Source organism: Bombus terrestris, chromosome 11 (genome assembly GCF_910591885.1).
Source record: "Bombus terrestris chromosome 11, iyBomTerr1.2, whole genome shotgun sequence".
Taxonomy (NCBI): Eukaryota; Metazoa; Arthropoda; class Insecta; order Hymenoptera; family Apidae; genus Bombus; species Bombus terrestris.
In genome coordinates this window covers 2,104,470-2,120,387 of record NC_063279.1, presented here as the reverse complement: position 1 = coordinate 2,120,387, position 15,918 = coordinate 2,104,470, and the positions used below count along the sequence as shown (strand labels likewise).

Below are 15,918 nucleotides of genomic sequence, written 5' to 3'. Positions count from 1 at the left end.
CATATACAGACAGTGTGAGGTTGACTCACGAAACCGCCTCTCATACGACGAGGCAAGTAAGCGAAGTAAGGTGAGCCGTAGTTAAATACGTTTAGAAGTGTTTTTGACGTGTGTTCGATCCAAACAAAACGAATAAATTAAATAATTGACGATCATTGACTCGCCCCGAACCGGTACATACCTTTGGAATCGCCAAATTTTTTCTCCAAAAAGAATGTAGATGGCGCGCGCAGTCTTACGTATCCATTCGCCTTCCATTTTCAAACTCGTTGTTGCACATTTCACTTTGATTTTTCGATCGATCCAAGGAATATGAACGTAATACGAACTGAAACAGCTTTAAATGCACCAAGAAGACAACACGAAGCACGATTCTTACAAGAATTCAATCACCCGTTAACGAAAAGTCGTACGTAACGATTTTGTTCCGAATACGTATAACTAGAGAGAAACTTCCTCTCCGATATAACCAATCATATTTTCGCACAATTTTTTTATCAATCCTTTCCTCTTTTTCATTTTTCTTCCATTTTTCTTTCCGATATGTACGTATATCCTCGCAGATAGGAAATTTGACATGAAAACAAAGCGAAGGAAAATCAATTGGAAATCAACAGCTACCACTTCGAACTGCTATTCCAAAAGTCCGAAACTTCGTAATGCTGCAGTGTCGTCTTCTTTATTAACCAGTACATCGCGTTATTGCGTTTCCAGGTAAGCCTCGAATGAAACGGTTTGAACGGTTCGTGATCAAATGATCACATACGCTGTTCCTTATCGATAATGCTATGTTCGGCCATTGTTACAATTAGATCTGCAACAAAAACCACCACGGGTCCTAGTTCGAGCTTGCTCGAGTCTGCTTCTGGTGGTACAATTCTCGGTTAGTTCTTCTTTCGCTTCTTTTTCTCTTTATTCGCTTTTCGGATAATTATACACAGAAATAATTAACTAAGTATAATTTGATTCGATCGAGCAGCCATAACAACCGGCCGAGGTGATGCGAGATCGGAAGTGGGGATGGCCGCGTTGAATATCCGATGTCCACATTTGATTCTTTGTCAGATCAGCGATGCCCAGACTTATATTAACGCGTTAAGCAAATTGTATATATTCGATCCGATGGAAGTAAGTGCTTTTGAATACATACATATTTCCATCTATCACCGTATCAGATTTAAAAAAGTTTCAGAGCTAAAACTAATTGAATTGATTCTTTGAATGAAATACTATGTGTAATCGACTCTGTTCGAGGGGCGATCCAACGATGATCGCGGTTTGAACATTGTAGGTTTTGATGCCAGACACGATATGCGAACGTACCACGGGAAAAAGTGCCCTTTACAATTCGATAATGGAAAAATTTCCTGAAGTAGAGCTAACGGCAATATCTCGTGTGCACTTTAATGACACAGTCGGACTGGAACGAATCAAATCACTTTGCAACCCTGAATACTCGTCGGTGGAATTATTCGTTAAACAAAAGTAAACGTTACTTTCAGTCGATAATAATGTGATTATGCATAATATACGTACATGTATCATCTTCCATTCTTTTTTACGCATCTAATAATGTATAATAAAAAAGCGTAATAACGACAATATAAATTTGATACGTGGTCTTAATGTTTTCAAAGTCGAATATACATTGATGCATGATTACAGATATTACGCATTAGCCGCGGCTGCAGCATTAGTGAAATACGTCGAATACACTCAACGTATTATTTACACTCCAAAATCGATGAAGATCGAATTTCAAGGATCACCGAACGCTACTATGATAGGTAATGGTGATTGTATCGATAGAAAGAACTAGTTGTTGAAGATATAATAGAAAATATTATTGACTCCATACTCGTAGATTTGGAAAGCGCACAAAGCTTAGAGTTAGTCCAGTCGCAATGTGGCCGACGAAATATCAGTTTATTAGGTAGCTTGGATCGTTGTTTAACGCCAATGGGTAGGAAACTTTTACGCTCGAACATACTTCAACCTCCTTGCGAAGAACGCGTGATTCTAGAACGACAAGCCGCCGTTACCGAGCTGGTATCCAACTCTTCGTTACGTGCGTTAATCCAGGTTCAAATTTTATCATTTCTTTCTGATATTCGATTTTATCATATCGTCCTGTTATTCAGCTTCAGTTTATTTTTTCATTTTGAAACTTGTAGCCCATCATACGACGACTTTATGGCGCTGATAGACTTCTGGCTTTATCGACGATGCCAGTTATGCACGAAAACAGCGTGCAAAATGCAGAACACAATTTAAATTACGTTTTGTTATTGAAAAATTTATTAGACGTTATACCCGAACTTGGGAAGATATTATTAGCTGGTGAGAGTGACCTCTTGCGCAGAATTCAAAAGGTTCGTGCAAATTTCCCACCGTGTCTTATCGTCGTACGTACGCGTATCCTTGTTATCCTCTCTATTTTGTTATTACCCTTTAGAAACTGGAAAGAGACCAATTTCGGTTAATGCGAGAAAAGATTGTCGAAACCATACATCCAGATGCGAGATCGGTAACCGGATACACATCTTCGAATATGCAACGTTGCTTTGCTATCAAAGCAGGAATTAGCGATCTGTTGGATGTTGCTCGACAAACCTATTGCGAATTAATCGATGATATGAAAAGTTAGTAAATAAGATTATGTTCGCGTCCTAAAAAAAAAAAGAAAAAAAGTAAGAGACCTTTATACGTAAAATGACCCATTCGTGTTCCTTTTCTTCCGGTAGCTATGGTGGAAAATTTGGCATCCAAACATAAATTAACTTTGTCTCTAAGCTGTAACGCTTCTCTGGGCTATCATATTCAAGCGATATTGCCGCGAAGTTTAAATACTGAAAACTTTAATCCACCATCCGAATTCATAGAGGTAAATATATATTTTCAAGCAGTTTTGAACGATAACATATAATATAATGAGAATATAATCGGATGATGATGTAACACTTAGGTACGGAAGAATAAACGAACGTATACGATGACTACCAATGCGCTTGTAACATTGAGTCAACAATGTACAATTGCATGCGAGGAATTGCACTTAATGAGTAACGTGTAGGTATCGAACGATCGAAAAAGAATTTTTACACTAGTTAATCTGCGATGAATTTTCAATGCGTTGTATATGCGTAATGAAATGCATTATTTTTCCATAAACAGACTTCTCGGTAACTTGCTACAAAATATTCGAGAATACATTGGCAGTATGTTCCAATTGAATGCAGATGTCGCAGAGCTGGACCTGATAACGTCCCTTGCTCAAGTCAGTTCTCTTCAGACATATACGAGACCACTGTTTGGATCCAAATTGGAATTAGTTGAATCAAGACATCCAATAATGGATGTTTTTAGTCTGGATGGTCCCATACCTAACGATGTTGTAATATCTTTTACTTCGATATACATACACATGTACCGAGTACTAGAAATGTCTACCTTATGATTACTTTTCTTATTCCCTTTCGTGTTACAGAATGCATCGATACCTCGGAATCTATATATAATTTCTGGACCTAATATGAGTGGCAAGTCGACTTATCTTAAACAAATTGTTTTGTTGCATATAATGGCACAAATTGGTTGTTTTGTACCAGCCAAGAAAGCGATGTTTCGCATTACAGACCTTATATTCTGTAAGATAGCCATCCGCGATGATATCGAGTGCAACGCTTCCACGTTTGCTCTCGAAGTAAATAGTACTACTTCAATGTCAAATGCTTGTATATATTTTTTCTAATTGCACTAAACTATCAATTTTTTATCATGAAGATGAAAGAAGCTCAGTATATTTTACGTTGTGTTACGGCAAGATCGCTCATCATTTTGGACGAGTTGTGTAAGGGTACTGCTATCGAAGAAGGCGCTTCAATCGCTTGGGCCATATGCGAAAAACTTCTGAATACAACTGCTTTTATTTTTGCTGCAACTCATTTTTCTTATCTAACGAAATTAGCAGATCTATACTATAATGTGACAAAGTATGATTCTTTTCCATGTAGATTTAGTGTCGATAAATCTCTCTCTGTCTCTCTTTCTCATATTTTACTTACCTACTCTAGAAATATGTAATTATCTTTCTTCTACTATTTCATAAAATAGCATCTTAAATTATCATATTTCAGTCTACATTTTGAAACGACAAACGTTCGAGGACCGGAAACTGATAATTGCTCCCATCGATTAACGTATACTCATCGACTAAAATCCGGTTTGGCGGCATATTCTGACGATTATGGCATCTTTTTAGCTGAATTATCTGGTTTGCCAAAGGCAGTTACGGAAAAGGCACGAAGATATGGTTCTGAACGAGTGGTATTTATCGTCTGTTAATTCCTATCGTATTATTCCTATTACTATTACTTTCTCTCTCCCTCTCCTCTCTATTACTATTGTTCCTATTGTGCAAACGTATGATTATTTCTGGTAGGTTACGGATCAAGTCACGGCGAAATCGAATGTATGGGGAAAAACATGTTATAGCATTCTAGTTAGGTTGTACGAGCTTTTAGAGACTGAAAAGTTTCATCAGGAGCAAGTGATCTCGCTTATCCGACGCTTCGTAAATCTTTGGAAACATCAAGATTGCGAAGACACTGTACAAGAAGAGAAGAAAACGACAAATGAAAATGATGTCAACACACAGAGAAGCAATGAAAAGGATATCGACACACAGAAAAGCAATAAAAAGGATATCGACACGCAGAAAAGCAATGAAAATGAATACGTAGACGATATCGTATCCAACAGAACAAATATCATATATTCTGGAAAAAATTGTAACGAAACGGAACGACACGATACCTATGAAAGTGCAATTTGTACAAATACCAGGTCGAAAGAGATTCCTCTTGTCTTATCTAATACCGATATCTCAATGAAGGCAAGTCAGATACAAAGTGAAACTCTTAATTTTGAGAATGATTCGTCCAGCATAAAACATAACCAGTGTTACATGTCATCGAATCACTCGTTCAATTCGATCGATCCTACATCTTCTTATGTAGTGCCAACTGAAAATATTTCGAACAAATCTGACAAAATTTCGTTATCGTCGGATTATGTAAAATTTCATAAACAGTTTCTGGAAGCCTGTGCTTCTACAGGTCCTATTATCGATAAAGCTATTCCATCTCCATCGTTTATGCCATCGAACGAGTTATCATCAGTATCGATGTCAATGATCGAAAAATCAACATCGCAATTGTTCGAATGCTGTCTCTCGGATGATGATTTCGAACTACCCGATGCTTCTTGCATCTCAGTTCTTACAAATTCAAGTCAATTGACGATTAACGGAACTTAAGTGGCTAGGTCCAAAGTTATCATTTATCTTATTTTCCTCGATACACGTTAGAAGTACATTCATAATATTATAGTAAGCAATATTATTCATTTCGTTTTACTTTATGTATACTCCCTTATTTTCTTCTAGTTTTTTTTTAGAAATAGCGCTATCAAACGTATTAGTCTAATGTCAGCTCAGATATGTCTATAGACTAAATGATTAAAAGCACTAGGATTCGCACATTTGTCTCATTTTTTCCTTTATTCTTCTCCCATTTTCTCACTCTTTATATTCGCAAAATTTGCTTTTACATTTGAAGCATAGCTATCCGCTTTTTCTTTTTACCCTCAGATTTATCTCCCTTTTCTTACTCTCTTTTAAGCTTCTTTATTTATTTACGTCCATTTTTCCACCCTGTCACGCTACCTTTTCCTCTTTTCACCTTCTCCCTTCGCTACTCAAACCTTCCATATCCTTTCGTAGCATTCTTTTTTCTTTTCTTCTTCTCGATTCCTTTTCCCACCTGTTATTCTTTATTTATTCCTCTTACAAATGAATATTAAATAGTAGTGTCACAGTACCGGTGTATACGTATTACTTGAGATGTATGTAACTTGAGATGAATTATGCGATAGATACATGAATATAGAAACATGGAACATAATCCTCAAACCTTTACAAACGCATAATTATACATATGTATACTGAAATAGTATGCAATTTCTTTCGACAGCGGTGTTTCTCCACTTTGAATTTTAAAATCATATTTTATTCTTACTATTATTTAATACACGAATATATTTTAAACGAATACAAACAAGCCAGCATGGTAGTCGATATCATGGTATAGTACTTTCTCATTTGCATCTGCAACGATTCCATAGACACACGCAGGCAAGGATGTGAAAAACGAGATAAATAACGACCATTGACAGCATGTCCATCCAAAAATTAGTTTCATCAAAGTCGTAACGATGTAGCACATCGATGCCTTCGGTGATGCAAGGTAATTCAGGATCAGTTGTTTCACAAGCTGTGGATTTAGAAAAGGAACGGTTCAATGTTACCATCTGACATACATTTTACAGCATAATACTGATCATATCCATATGTATTGACGCGCTATTACGTATATATTATCCTCTATATAAATTAACAAAGTGAAACTTACATATATTATGCACACCGTTCCATTGTAGAATGGAAAGTGCTTCGCTGGAGTGTAGCAACCAAGAAATGTATTTAATCCATTGAATGTATAACGGTAACGATCTGAAATAAGTTAGTAAGTTAACCGACATAATTCCAATTAATTCATTTTTGCACGCAAGCACATGCACGTCGCTCGCATGCACGCAGGAAGGCGTTCTTCCTTTTTCCTCGCTATCTTTTCTTACCACCTAGAGCTAGAATATAAGCCGTAATTAAAAGTACCCTAGTTTGAGAAAAGGACCCATAGTAATCATAAGGATATAGTCGAACGGTATTAAATAAGCCATCGCTAACGGTACGCTCTCAAATGCCGTTGAAAAGAAACATCCTGAAACAAGTTTCCGTTAATACCGCTTAATTCTCCCCTTAGATTCTCTTTTAAAATGTCCAACTTTTAGTTTTATCGTATAGATAAATTGCTTTACCGCACGCAGTCGATACGTTTATAGTAAGTAGGAGCACAAGTAACGTGAACCCAAAAGTTTCCACGTTATCTCGCAATCCGGCTAACCAATATATGATCGTTGCGAATAATAGCGGCTCTATTATTAAACCGGGTATCTGGAATTCATGCGTTTAGTTTTTAATTAATTTCCCTTTAGTATAAGACTGTGCGAGGGAATTGCTAATGATTCTTTACTTGCCAAGGAAAGTATACGCGCAGCGTAGTACAGATAAACCGGATACATGCCAGCTCGGTACTCTCTTCGAAGAAGCGGCAGCTCCTGCGGTATCAGGGCTAATGTAGCGTACATTGGAAAAAATGCGTTCTCAGACACCAAGATGAAAATGACACCTTGCGTAGCTTGAATTCCAAGCTGATCAAAATTTACAGCACCCACGAAGCACAAACCGGCGATTGTTGCCACACTCTGTTCAATTTGTTATCTTAGCTTTAATTATCAACTCATTATGACTGTATACGCTGTGCTATTCGGTACTAAATTCTCCTTTATCCTTTCAAATATTTCGCTATGGTTTTCACCTGTAAAATCACTTACCACTTTCTGAAGTATTCGAATAATTTGTACCGATGGATCTCTCAAAACTTGCAGAAAGTGTCGATAAATCAACCAGTAAAGCCGTGAACAATATCGTGCTTCTTTTCTTCTGTATTAAATAGTCAGAATATACAGACATAGGTGTACAAACAACGACGTTAAACAGCGATCGGTAGATACTTGAAATTTTCTCGAATACTCACGTAATAAATTTGTCGTCAGAAAGTAATTGCGATCTAGACTGAAGTAATAATACAAAGACGTTGTTACTTCGTGTCTTATTGTATTACACGGACTAAAAGGCAAGGAAAAAGGCGATCGCTTACATCCAGAGAATGCGTCGACCGCATCTGCTTTTCTAATATACGATCGATTTCGTTGTATGCTTTACTAGTTGAGAAAACATCGCATATCTCGTCAGCTATTTCTTCACCATTCTCGTTCTTCGAGCCTGTAGCCACAATCGCTATTAGGAAGTCTGCTGGATTGTATTTTCGCGGACACTCGTATCCCTGGCTGAAAAATCAATCAGTTTAATGGAAAAATATCGCTTTACGTTAGAGAAACGTACCTTGCAAAAAATTCCACTGCCTGGTCGATTCCACCTGCAAACGCAACTCGACCCTCGGCAATTAATATTATTCGATCGAACCAACTGAATATAGTGGAACTCGGCTGATGAATGGTGCACAACACTGTTCGTCCTTTAGCTGCGAACGATTTCAGTTGAGATATCAAACAATTTGCCGAATGCGAATCTTGCCCGGTCGTTGGTTCGTCCAGGAACAATATCTTCGGATCTGTCAACAACTAAATAAAATCTGTGAAAATCTGAAATGACGATAATCGACCACGACACAAAGGAAAAGAGAAAAAGCAGCGGAAAGTGTGCAAAACGAGTGAACGTTCGAAGAACAACTAATAACGAAGGAAGTCCGAAAGCTAGGCAAGAAGATAAAATATTATACAAAGGGGATGATTGTATCATACTTCCGTGGCAAAGGACAACCTCTTTTTTTCACCGCCAGATAATACTTTGTCGTCGGTGTCGCTACCAATTCGTACATCGCGCCTGCTGGTCAAACCAACGTCTCTCAATAAACTGTCAATTTTTCTTCGAATGTCTGATACTCGTACACGTCCATCGAGTTTCATTCGAGCCTGAATCAAAGATCGAAAAACGATAGAGAATCACGGGTAAATGGGCGAAAAACGCGCACTGGATCGTATACCTACCATAAACCAAAGATGTTCGATCACCGTCATCGTTGCGACAAATATATCCTCTTGATGCATATAACCACTGTTATGCATCATGTAAGAAGAATCGACGGGCGTTCCATTTGCTCGTATATCACCGTGGATCAAAAGTTCGGCTGCGAAGAATCGGAAACTAAGGTAAAATATCGTATCGATATCGAGGAAAAAGAGGAAAAAGGAAGGACTTACGTCCGGTGCGAAAAGCCAGCGCTGCCATCAATGAACTTTTGCCAGCGCCGCTGAATTGAAACAAAAGTTTGAAACAAGTACGAAAAGTATTTAAGATGTTGAAGCTTGATTATCGAAAATTACGAGGATGAGGAAAATCGTTAACACGCGACAGGGAAAGAAATGTTGATTTATTTAACTCTTTGTTAAAATCGTCGAGAAAAGAAACACTTTGATCCATTCTATCGATTCAAAGTGATACTCAAAGTGTACCACGATAACTAAAGAATATACATTTCCGATGAAAGTCATTAAAAATCGTCGGAAACAATACTGGGTTTTTCAAAGACGATTCAGAGACAATTTCGGAGACGATAAGCTGATAACTGGCTGGAAAAGAAAGAAAGGAAAATAGAAGGAGGAAAAAAATTTCCGATGAAAGTCATTGCAAATCGTCAGAAACAATACTGGGTTTTTCAAAAACGATTCAGAGACAATTTCGGAGACGATAAGCTGATAACTGGCTGGAAAAGAAAGAAAGGAAAATAGAAGGAGGAAAGAATAGAAATTTACGCGTCATACGTATAATTTATATTTCGATGATATTTGTTACAAATTGTTTAATAGAATACTACCTTGCGCCAATTATCGCTGTTAGATCGCCAGGTTTGGCCGCACCCTTCACTGAAATCGGGAAATATCGTCGATTATAGCTGTTCGATCGGATCGATATTTATATTTTACGACAAATAAGTTCGATAAGAGCCACGATTACACACCATTATTGATTAATTGCTTGCACATATTTTTTCGTCCGCGATCCATTGCGTATACGGAAAGGTCTCTCCAGGTAAGCGTCACACCTCGCAAACAAACTGTCTCTTCTTCAGTAAGGTGAGCTTGAGTTTTGGAAAACCACTGATTTTCTTTTAGAACATACATCGTGATCGATCAGAAATCTTGATCTTAATTATCTTCTACCGATTACACCGTTTCAGTGAAAACACCAACGACCCACCAACCGGACAGCCGATTGAACCGAGTTACTCCACAAATAAGATTGTTACTGAACCCACAGCTACGCGATAGCTCTTGCCTTCCCACTCGACCCGTACCTGTTCTGCTTTTCGCTGTTCTTTCGGCTGAATAAAACCTTGGAACGTACGTATACATATGCATAATCTGCATGGTTTCTTTATTATTCTTATTGTTTGATAATTATTTCATTAATATATAATGAAAATACCGGAGGTTCTCACTGTGAATCTTACGATATTCATCTTAATCGCTTAGTAAGAACGAGCAATCACTGAAGGGAAGTCATTTCTATTAGTTATGCTTTTTTTCAGGTACAAATAAACAAAAAATATACCATGTAATTGCCGAGACAACTACTAAATGGTTACCCACTACTAAATTGTAACTTGTACCAGTTGTAAGGAAATATAAAATAGAAGGTGATTAAGGAGGGTCGAAACCAGATTAGACGTATTACAGTAATCGAAGATGGAAACCTTATACGCGTCTCGTAGAAGCCGTAAGAATTCCTCGTCCACGGTGCCCTCTCTGATAGTATTTCCTACACACGATCACTATGAGAAGAGTATCGTTCGATCTTTGCAATAATCAAGTACGTCTTTTTATGACGTTTTATCGCGATATTCGTCGGTAATTAGAAAAATCGAAACGTTTGGCGAGACGTTGCAAGAAGTTAAAAGTCAAAGAAAAATTAACTCACGATATCGTGCAGAAATTTGTTACCGCGGAGCTCCGATAGCTTTGAGTTCGATAGAATTGAAAGTATCGCGGAATATGCTTGTCTGTGAAATTTCAAGATTTAAAGCAAAATATACCTTTCGGTATAAGATTGTTCTAACGTGTATTATCGAACAGATATATCCGTATGTACTATGTTTCTTTGCTATTTCTTTCTTACGTATACACGGCCGGACGGTGTAAATAACAACCGGTTTGTTAACCGATATCAGAGTCTCAACCTGGAAGGATGGTCAACTATGGTGTACTTGTTTTTTACCGTCTACCGTTTGTCACCCGCAAAAGTTAACAGGAAACATCGACGGAATAATCTCACGGTTATATCGCTACTTTCTTTCGTCCTTCGTTTTTAATATTTTCTCCGTTTCTTTGCGGTAAATGCGTATGGCTGGAAGGAAACGAAGATTATAGAGACTAATACGTAGTCGTAAAGAAGGCAATGCGTGTTTTTTCCAAAACCTTTTATTCGCTGTAAAATAGTAGTACAGAGTAGCGCTGGTTTAGTGTATCTTTTAGAAATAAATGAAAAAATGCCAGATTTTTACACACAGGCAATATACATGCATATACATATAATATAAATATACGTATAATATACAATAGAAATATACACGTAATTTGCGTTTGATATTATCCGATTAAATTACATAAAATAACTTGGATCATTCTGATACGATGATATAGATAATTAATAAATGTTAAAATTAATCATTCGTCTTACATAAACGTATAGAATAAATAACATTACGAAGAAGCGTTATCCGACGAAAACGGCACTTTGTTTGTGCGAGGTTCTTGATATCATAGCAACGATTGGCAGCGATCATAAAAAAATTCCTATCTTTGTTTGGAATTGGTCCAGGTCTTTGACAGTAAAGCCAGAAATGCCAAAAAACGAAATGCAACGATTAAGGCGAACAGGCAGGCGATGTCAGTCCAGAAATGCTCCTAAAATCGAAAACAATGAGCAACGAATATCCGTATAGCAAGCATGAATATAGGAACAAGTATAAAGGAAGATATAAATACGAAACGACAAGCATACGAAGTGAAGTATAATATAACAAATGACGAGCACCTGCTTAAAATTGAACGTTTGCAAAACCATTTGACCAGATTTAGGGCAAGTCGCGTTGCTTCTTGTGCACTCTATAAACTCTACTTGCGACCATTGATTAATAAGAAGAGCTTCGTTACCGTAACGAAACCAAGATAAATAAGAGAACCATTTAAAATAGGATGGAACGGACCTGTGTGAATAAGATGTAAAATCGACATGTGCATAATACATATATGTATGTATGTGTGCGTGTATGCAACATTAAATAATATTTATTAGATCGTATAATACTTGTTAGATTTAATGGAACGTTCGTCCTTACGCTGTATTTAGGAAAAATCCACCAAACAGCAGAAACGGTATTATCACAGGTGGTCCGATAGATAGCGCCATCGATAAGTTGCTGCTGACACAGGATATTAAATAGCCTAGAAAAGATAATGGAGAAGAAAACTTTCCTATAGTTAATTACATACAGAACTACCACTGCATATTTTTAAATGCACGTAGAACTGTACCATATGCGACATCAAAAAGAAACAACGTACCGAAAGACGTGGAAACATTTGCGACAAGCGCAACAATACCAGCGGTAATGAAAAAGTGATCGATCCCTGGGTACAATCCAATCATGGGATAAGCGATGATAGTGAAGAGAAGCGGTACCGCGATGAAGATAGGTGCTTCTGCGAGTGTCTTACATAGAAAATACACATCGGTACGATACATACCGTTTCGATGTTCTCGTAAAAATATCGGCAACTCTGCGCAGAAAACCTAAACATAAGGTAAGCGATACGCGTAAACGTATACGAATACGTATTAACAATCCGTCTAATTTCTTATTTTCTTCTTTATATACTAACATAAGCAAATAAATCTTACATTGATTACGGCAAAAACATTCTGAAAAGTCATGTTAGTCAGAAATATAAACAAAGCACCATTGATGTTCATTGCTCCGTCTTGATCTAACCGTTGATCGAAATAAACGATTCCGACCAATAGAGACACCATCTGGAAGAAACGATAAATAATACGTAGCACGTTTTCAAACGAACCCAATTTTGCCTACGATCGATTGCAACGCTGTATTCGTTACAGTAAATACTTACGACTGTCTGCAACAGGCGGACTTTGATAAGGATCGGTTCCTTAATAACCGATAGCCAAGAACGCCATAAAACTGCATGAAATTGTTCGCACCAGCTTGCTTTATACGGCGATCGATTTTTCGAGTATTTTGCATCTTGCAGAGAGTCCTCGAATTCGCCGTTTACTGCTTCCGCTTCCAATGCAATCTTAATACCATGATCGCTCTTTTGGAATGTGTCGCACACGGTATTTATCGCGTGACGGCAGGATGTCTCCTGCCCTGGCACAACCGCCAACATTTGAACAAAGTAATCAGCCGGGTTGTAATTACTAGGGCAAGCAGCGCCGAGTCTAGAAACGTCGTTTCGCTACTTACAACAACGCCGAACTTAGAACAACGCTACTTAAAAAAATAAAAGCACCGATTCCGAGTCTGTCTGAGTCTGTCGATTACTTACGTCTCGAAAAAGGTGCAAGCTTGCGACGTTGTGCCCATGAAAGCTACTCTCCCTTCGGCCATCAACAAAATTCTGTCGAAGAGAGCGAACAGTTCCGACGACGGTTGGTGCAATGTAACGACGATCGTCTTACCGCGCGCTACGACATCACCGCTATCTCCCATTAACCGTTCTTATACACATGCTCGTATATCCAATCTACGATCGAATCTATCTATACGATCGACTTACCAGTTAAAGTTTTCAATACGGAAACCACTTGATGCGCCATAAAAGAATCAAGACCTGACGTAGGTTCGTCGCAGAACATCAACGGCGGATCGGTAAGAACTTCCGATGCGAACGATAGCCTTTTCATTTCACCTCCAGAAAGACCTTTGATCCTACCTGGTTGTCCGATCACCGTATTTTTGCATTTGCTCAGGGCAAGCTGAAAACCACAAAGAACAGCTAACTCATCGCGCGTTGCAACTGTCATAAATATATACAGGTACACGGGTTTACATACATAGTTATGCACATATGTTTATCTAGATAATATTGTATACCCTCATTCCACGTACCTCGTTGATTACTTGCTGTACTCGATCGAATCTCTGTTCCATAGGTATCTTTCGATCCATGCGAACCATAGCTTGAAACAAAAGATGCTCCTTAACGGTCAAAGTGCCAACGAATAGATCATCCTGTTGCACATATGCTGTTCTCGATGTCAGTATCGTAGAGGATACTCTTCGTCCGTTAGCAGCCATTACACCGGATGCAATTACCCCAGAACTCGAACGAAACGTCAGTGCATTCAGTAACGTTGTTTTACCAGCACCCGATGATCCCATAATTACTAATAATTCGCCTGGATATGCTACTCCACACACTGTAATTTAATTTTAGTCGATCCAATTTTTTGCTCTCTAGAACAATTCTACCTACGTGAATGGATTTCCAATTTTTTCCTTTCAACTTTCGATATCTTAATCAGGTATTTTAATAAGTATATTAATCAATGCGTATATAATTACAATCGTACCGTCCTTCAACAAGTGTCTTCTTTCGACTGGTTTCTTCCTCCTTAAAAGACTGTCCCATGGCTTCTCGTCTCTTTTGGCAGCATACACGTTCAAATCACTCCATGTGTATGTAATTGATTCGTTTTCTATACTGCCGGTACAACGAGGTATCAACGTCGCTATCAATGGTGTTACCACTGCACTCGAAGAATGTAAGATGGGCTTTAGTTTGAACGACGATGTATCGGAAGCTGTCTTACACGATGCTGCTGTTTTTCCATTTCCTTCTCCCTATGATCAAACGGGAAAGCGATGCAAGTTATAGAAAAGATCTTTAGTAGCAAAATATTATAATTTATTTTATTATTCCTCTTCATATCATCTTCGATGCTTTTCTATACGTTTATTCAGAATTTAAAATTCTTAAAATGAAACGAAAGGAAATAATCCCGAGAAAGCTGTCAAGTACAAAGGAAGCCACGTACGTGATCGTAATCTTCGTTCACGTATCTATTCATCGGTCAAGCTATTGTCTGACTGATTTTCAATATATCTTCTATAAAAAAAGAATAACGCAAAAACTTTGCTAGATTAATATTTTGGTTGAATATTGCTTACCATTGAAATCGCATTGTACGAGACCGTTTGTGATTTACTTCCGCTAAAACTAGCAAAGTCTCTCGATGAAATTAGTGGTTCAGTTTCTTCTGTAGCAGTCATATTTTCTTCTCTATTCTGGTTCAATTTCTCATCAATTTCATCTATTCTTCGAATCGTCCTCAGTACCACACGTACCACCGAACATAAATATTATCCCTTTTACGCATTAATATCTACTATTGTAATCGAACCGGTTTCTATCGGCACCGATCAGTGCACGCAAACTACAATTCTTTGTTTACCACGCGATTGAGTCCCAAGACAGAATAAATCGATCTTTCCTATCGAGGTGCCGCTCGATATCGGACATGCAGTTTGACCCTTTGAAACTTTCAAAAGAAGAAAGCACAAATATTCGAACGGACGCGCTCGTCACTTATAGTTTCTTTTATTACTTGTATTATGCTTCAACTTAATCAGCGTGGAATCGTCGCGCATCGCGAAAACACACTCGATTCGATGCGTTCAACTCGGTGCATGACGAGAGTAGAATTTAGGCGCGAGGTAGCCGCAAACAAAGTATATACATAACATTCTCGGGTTGCCAGTCTCCCACCTCCTGTCTGCATTCGTTGTTCCGTCACCGTCGTTCTTGTGTCAACTTATGTAACGCGACTCCAGTGATCCACGAGCTTACCAGCAACGCGACCAATAACGTAGTAAAAGAATCCACATGACGGCCTTGCGCACGTAATTACATTCGATATAACTATTTTCTCTCATCGGTTTTCATTATACGTGTATGTTCGTTTAAGCTAGTTTTCTTATGATTCTCCCTTTCTTTTCCTTTTACTTCTCATCTATGTATATTTATTTGCAAAATTCTGAAATTACACCGTCTAAGGCATAAACATTGTTTCAAAAGATCAAATCCTACACGACAGCGTACGCATTTATACTTCTTTCCTAGCTTTTCTGTTTA

At 38.0% G+C, this 15,918-nt stretch overlaps 2 protein-coding genes across 2 annotated transcripts; one reads left to right on the top strand and one right to left on the bottom strand.

The window, feature by feature from the left end:
- The first annotated feature begins 59 nt into the window (after positions 1-59).
- LOC100646119 (mutS protein homolog 4) lies at positions 60-5,583 on the top strand. The gene is made up of 14 exons (XM_048410106.1): positions 60-883; positions 980-1,128; positions 1,292-1,485; positions 1,666-1,787; positions 1,865-2,082; positions 2,175-2,372; positions 2,456-2,642; positions 2,745-2,884; positions 2,966-3,069; positions 3,175-3,394; positions 3,488-3,703; positions 3,784-3,992; positions 4,137-4,326; positions 4,442-5,583. The coding sequence occupies exons 1-14, from the start codon at positions 784-786 to the stop codon at positions 5,315-5,317; spliced, it is 3,123 nt and encodes a 1,040-aa protein (XP_048266063.1). The 5' UTR covers positions 60-783; the 3' UTR covers positions 5,318-5,583.
- A 463-nt stretch (positions 5,584-6,046) lies between these two features.
- Positions 6,047-15,501, bottom strand: LOC100646233 (ABC transporter G family member 3). Its single transcript, XM_048409941.1, has 25 exons — positions 14,955-15,501; positions 14,357-14,627; positions 13,893-14,203; positions 13,561-13,759; positions 13,330-13,468; positions 12,892-13,222; positions 12,662-12,793; positions 12,325-12,553; positions 12,099-12,204; positions 11,795-11,966; positions 11,562-11,664; positions 9,720-9,893; positions 9,576-9,624; positions 8,962-9,011; positions 8,749-8,888; positions 8,503-8,673; positions 8,084-8,322; positions 7,839-8,028; positions 7,716-7,753; positions 7,513-7,621; positions 7,156-7,383; positions 6,937-7,072; positions 6,734-6,839; positions 6,471-6,697; positions 6,047-6,332 (listed from the first exon to the last, which is right to left on the bottom strand). Exons 1-25 carry the CDS (start codon positions 15,054-15,056, stop codon positions 6,157-6,159), a joined length of 4,128 nt encoding a protein of 1,375 aa, XP_048265898.1. The 5' UTR covers positions 15,057-15,501; the 3' UTR covers positions 6,047-6,156.
- Between the last annotated feature and the right edge of the window lie 417 nt (positions 15,502-15,918).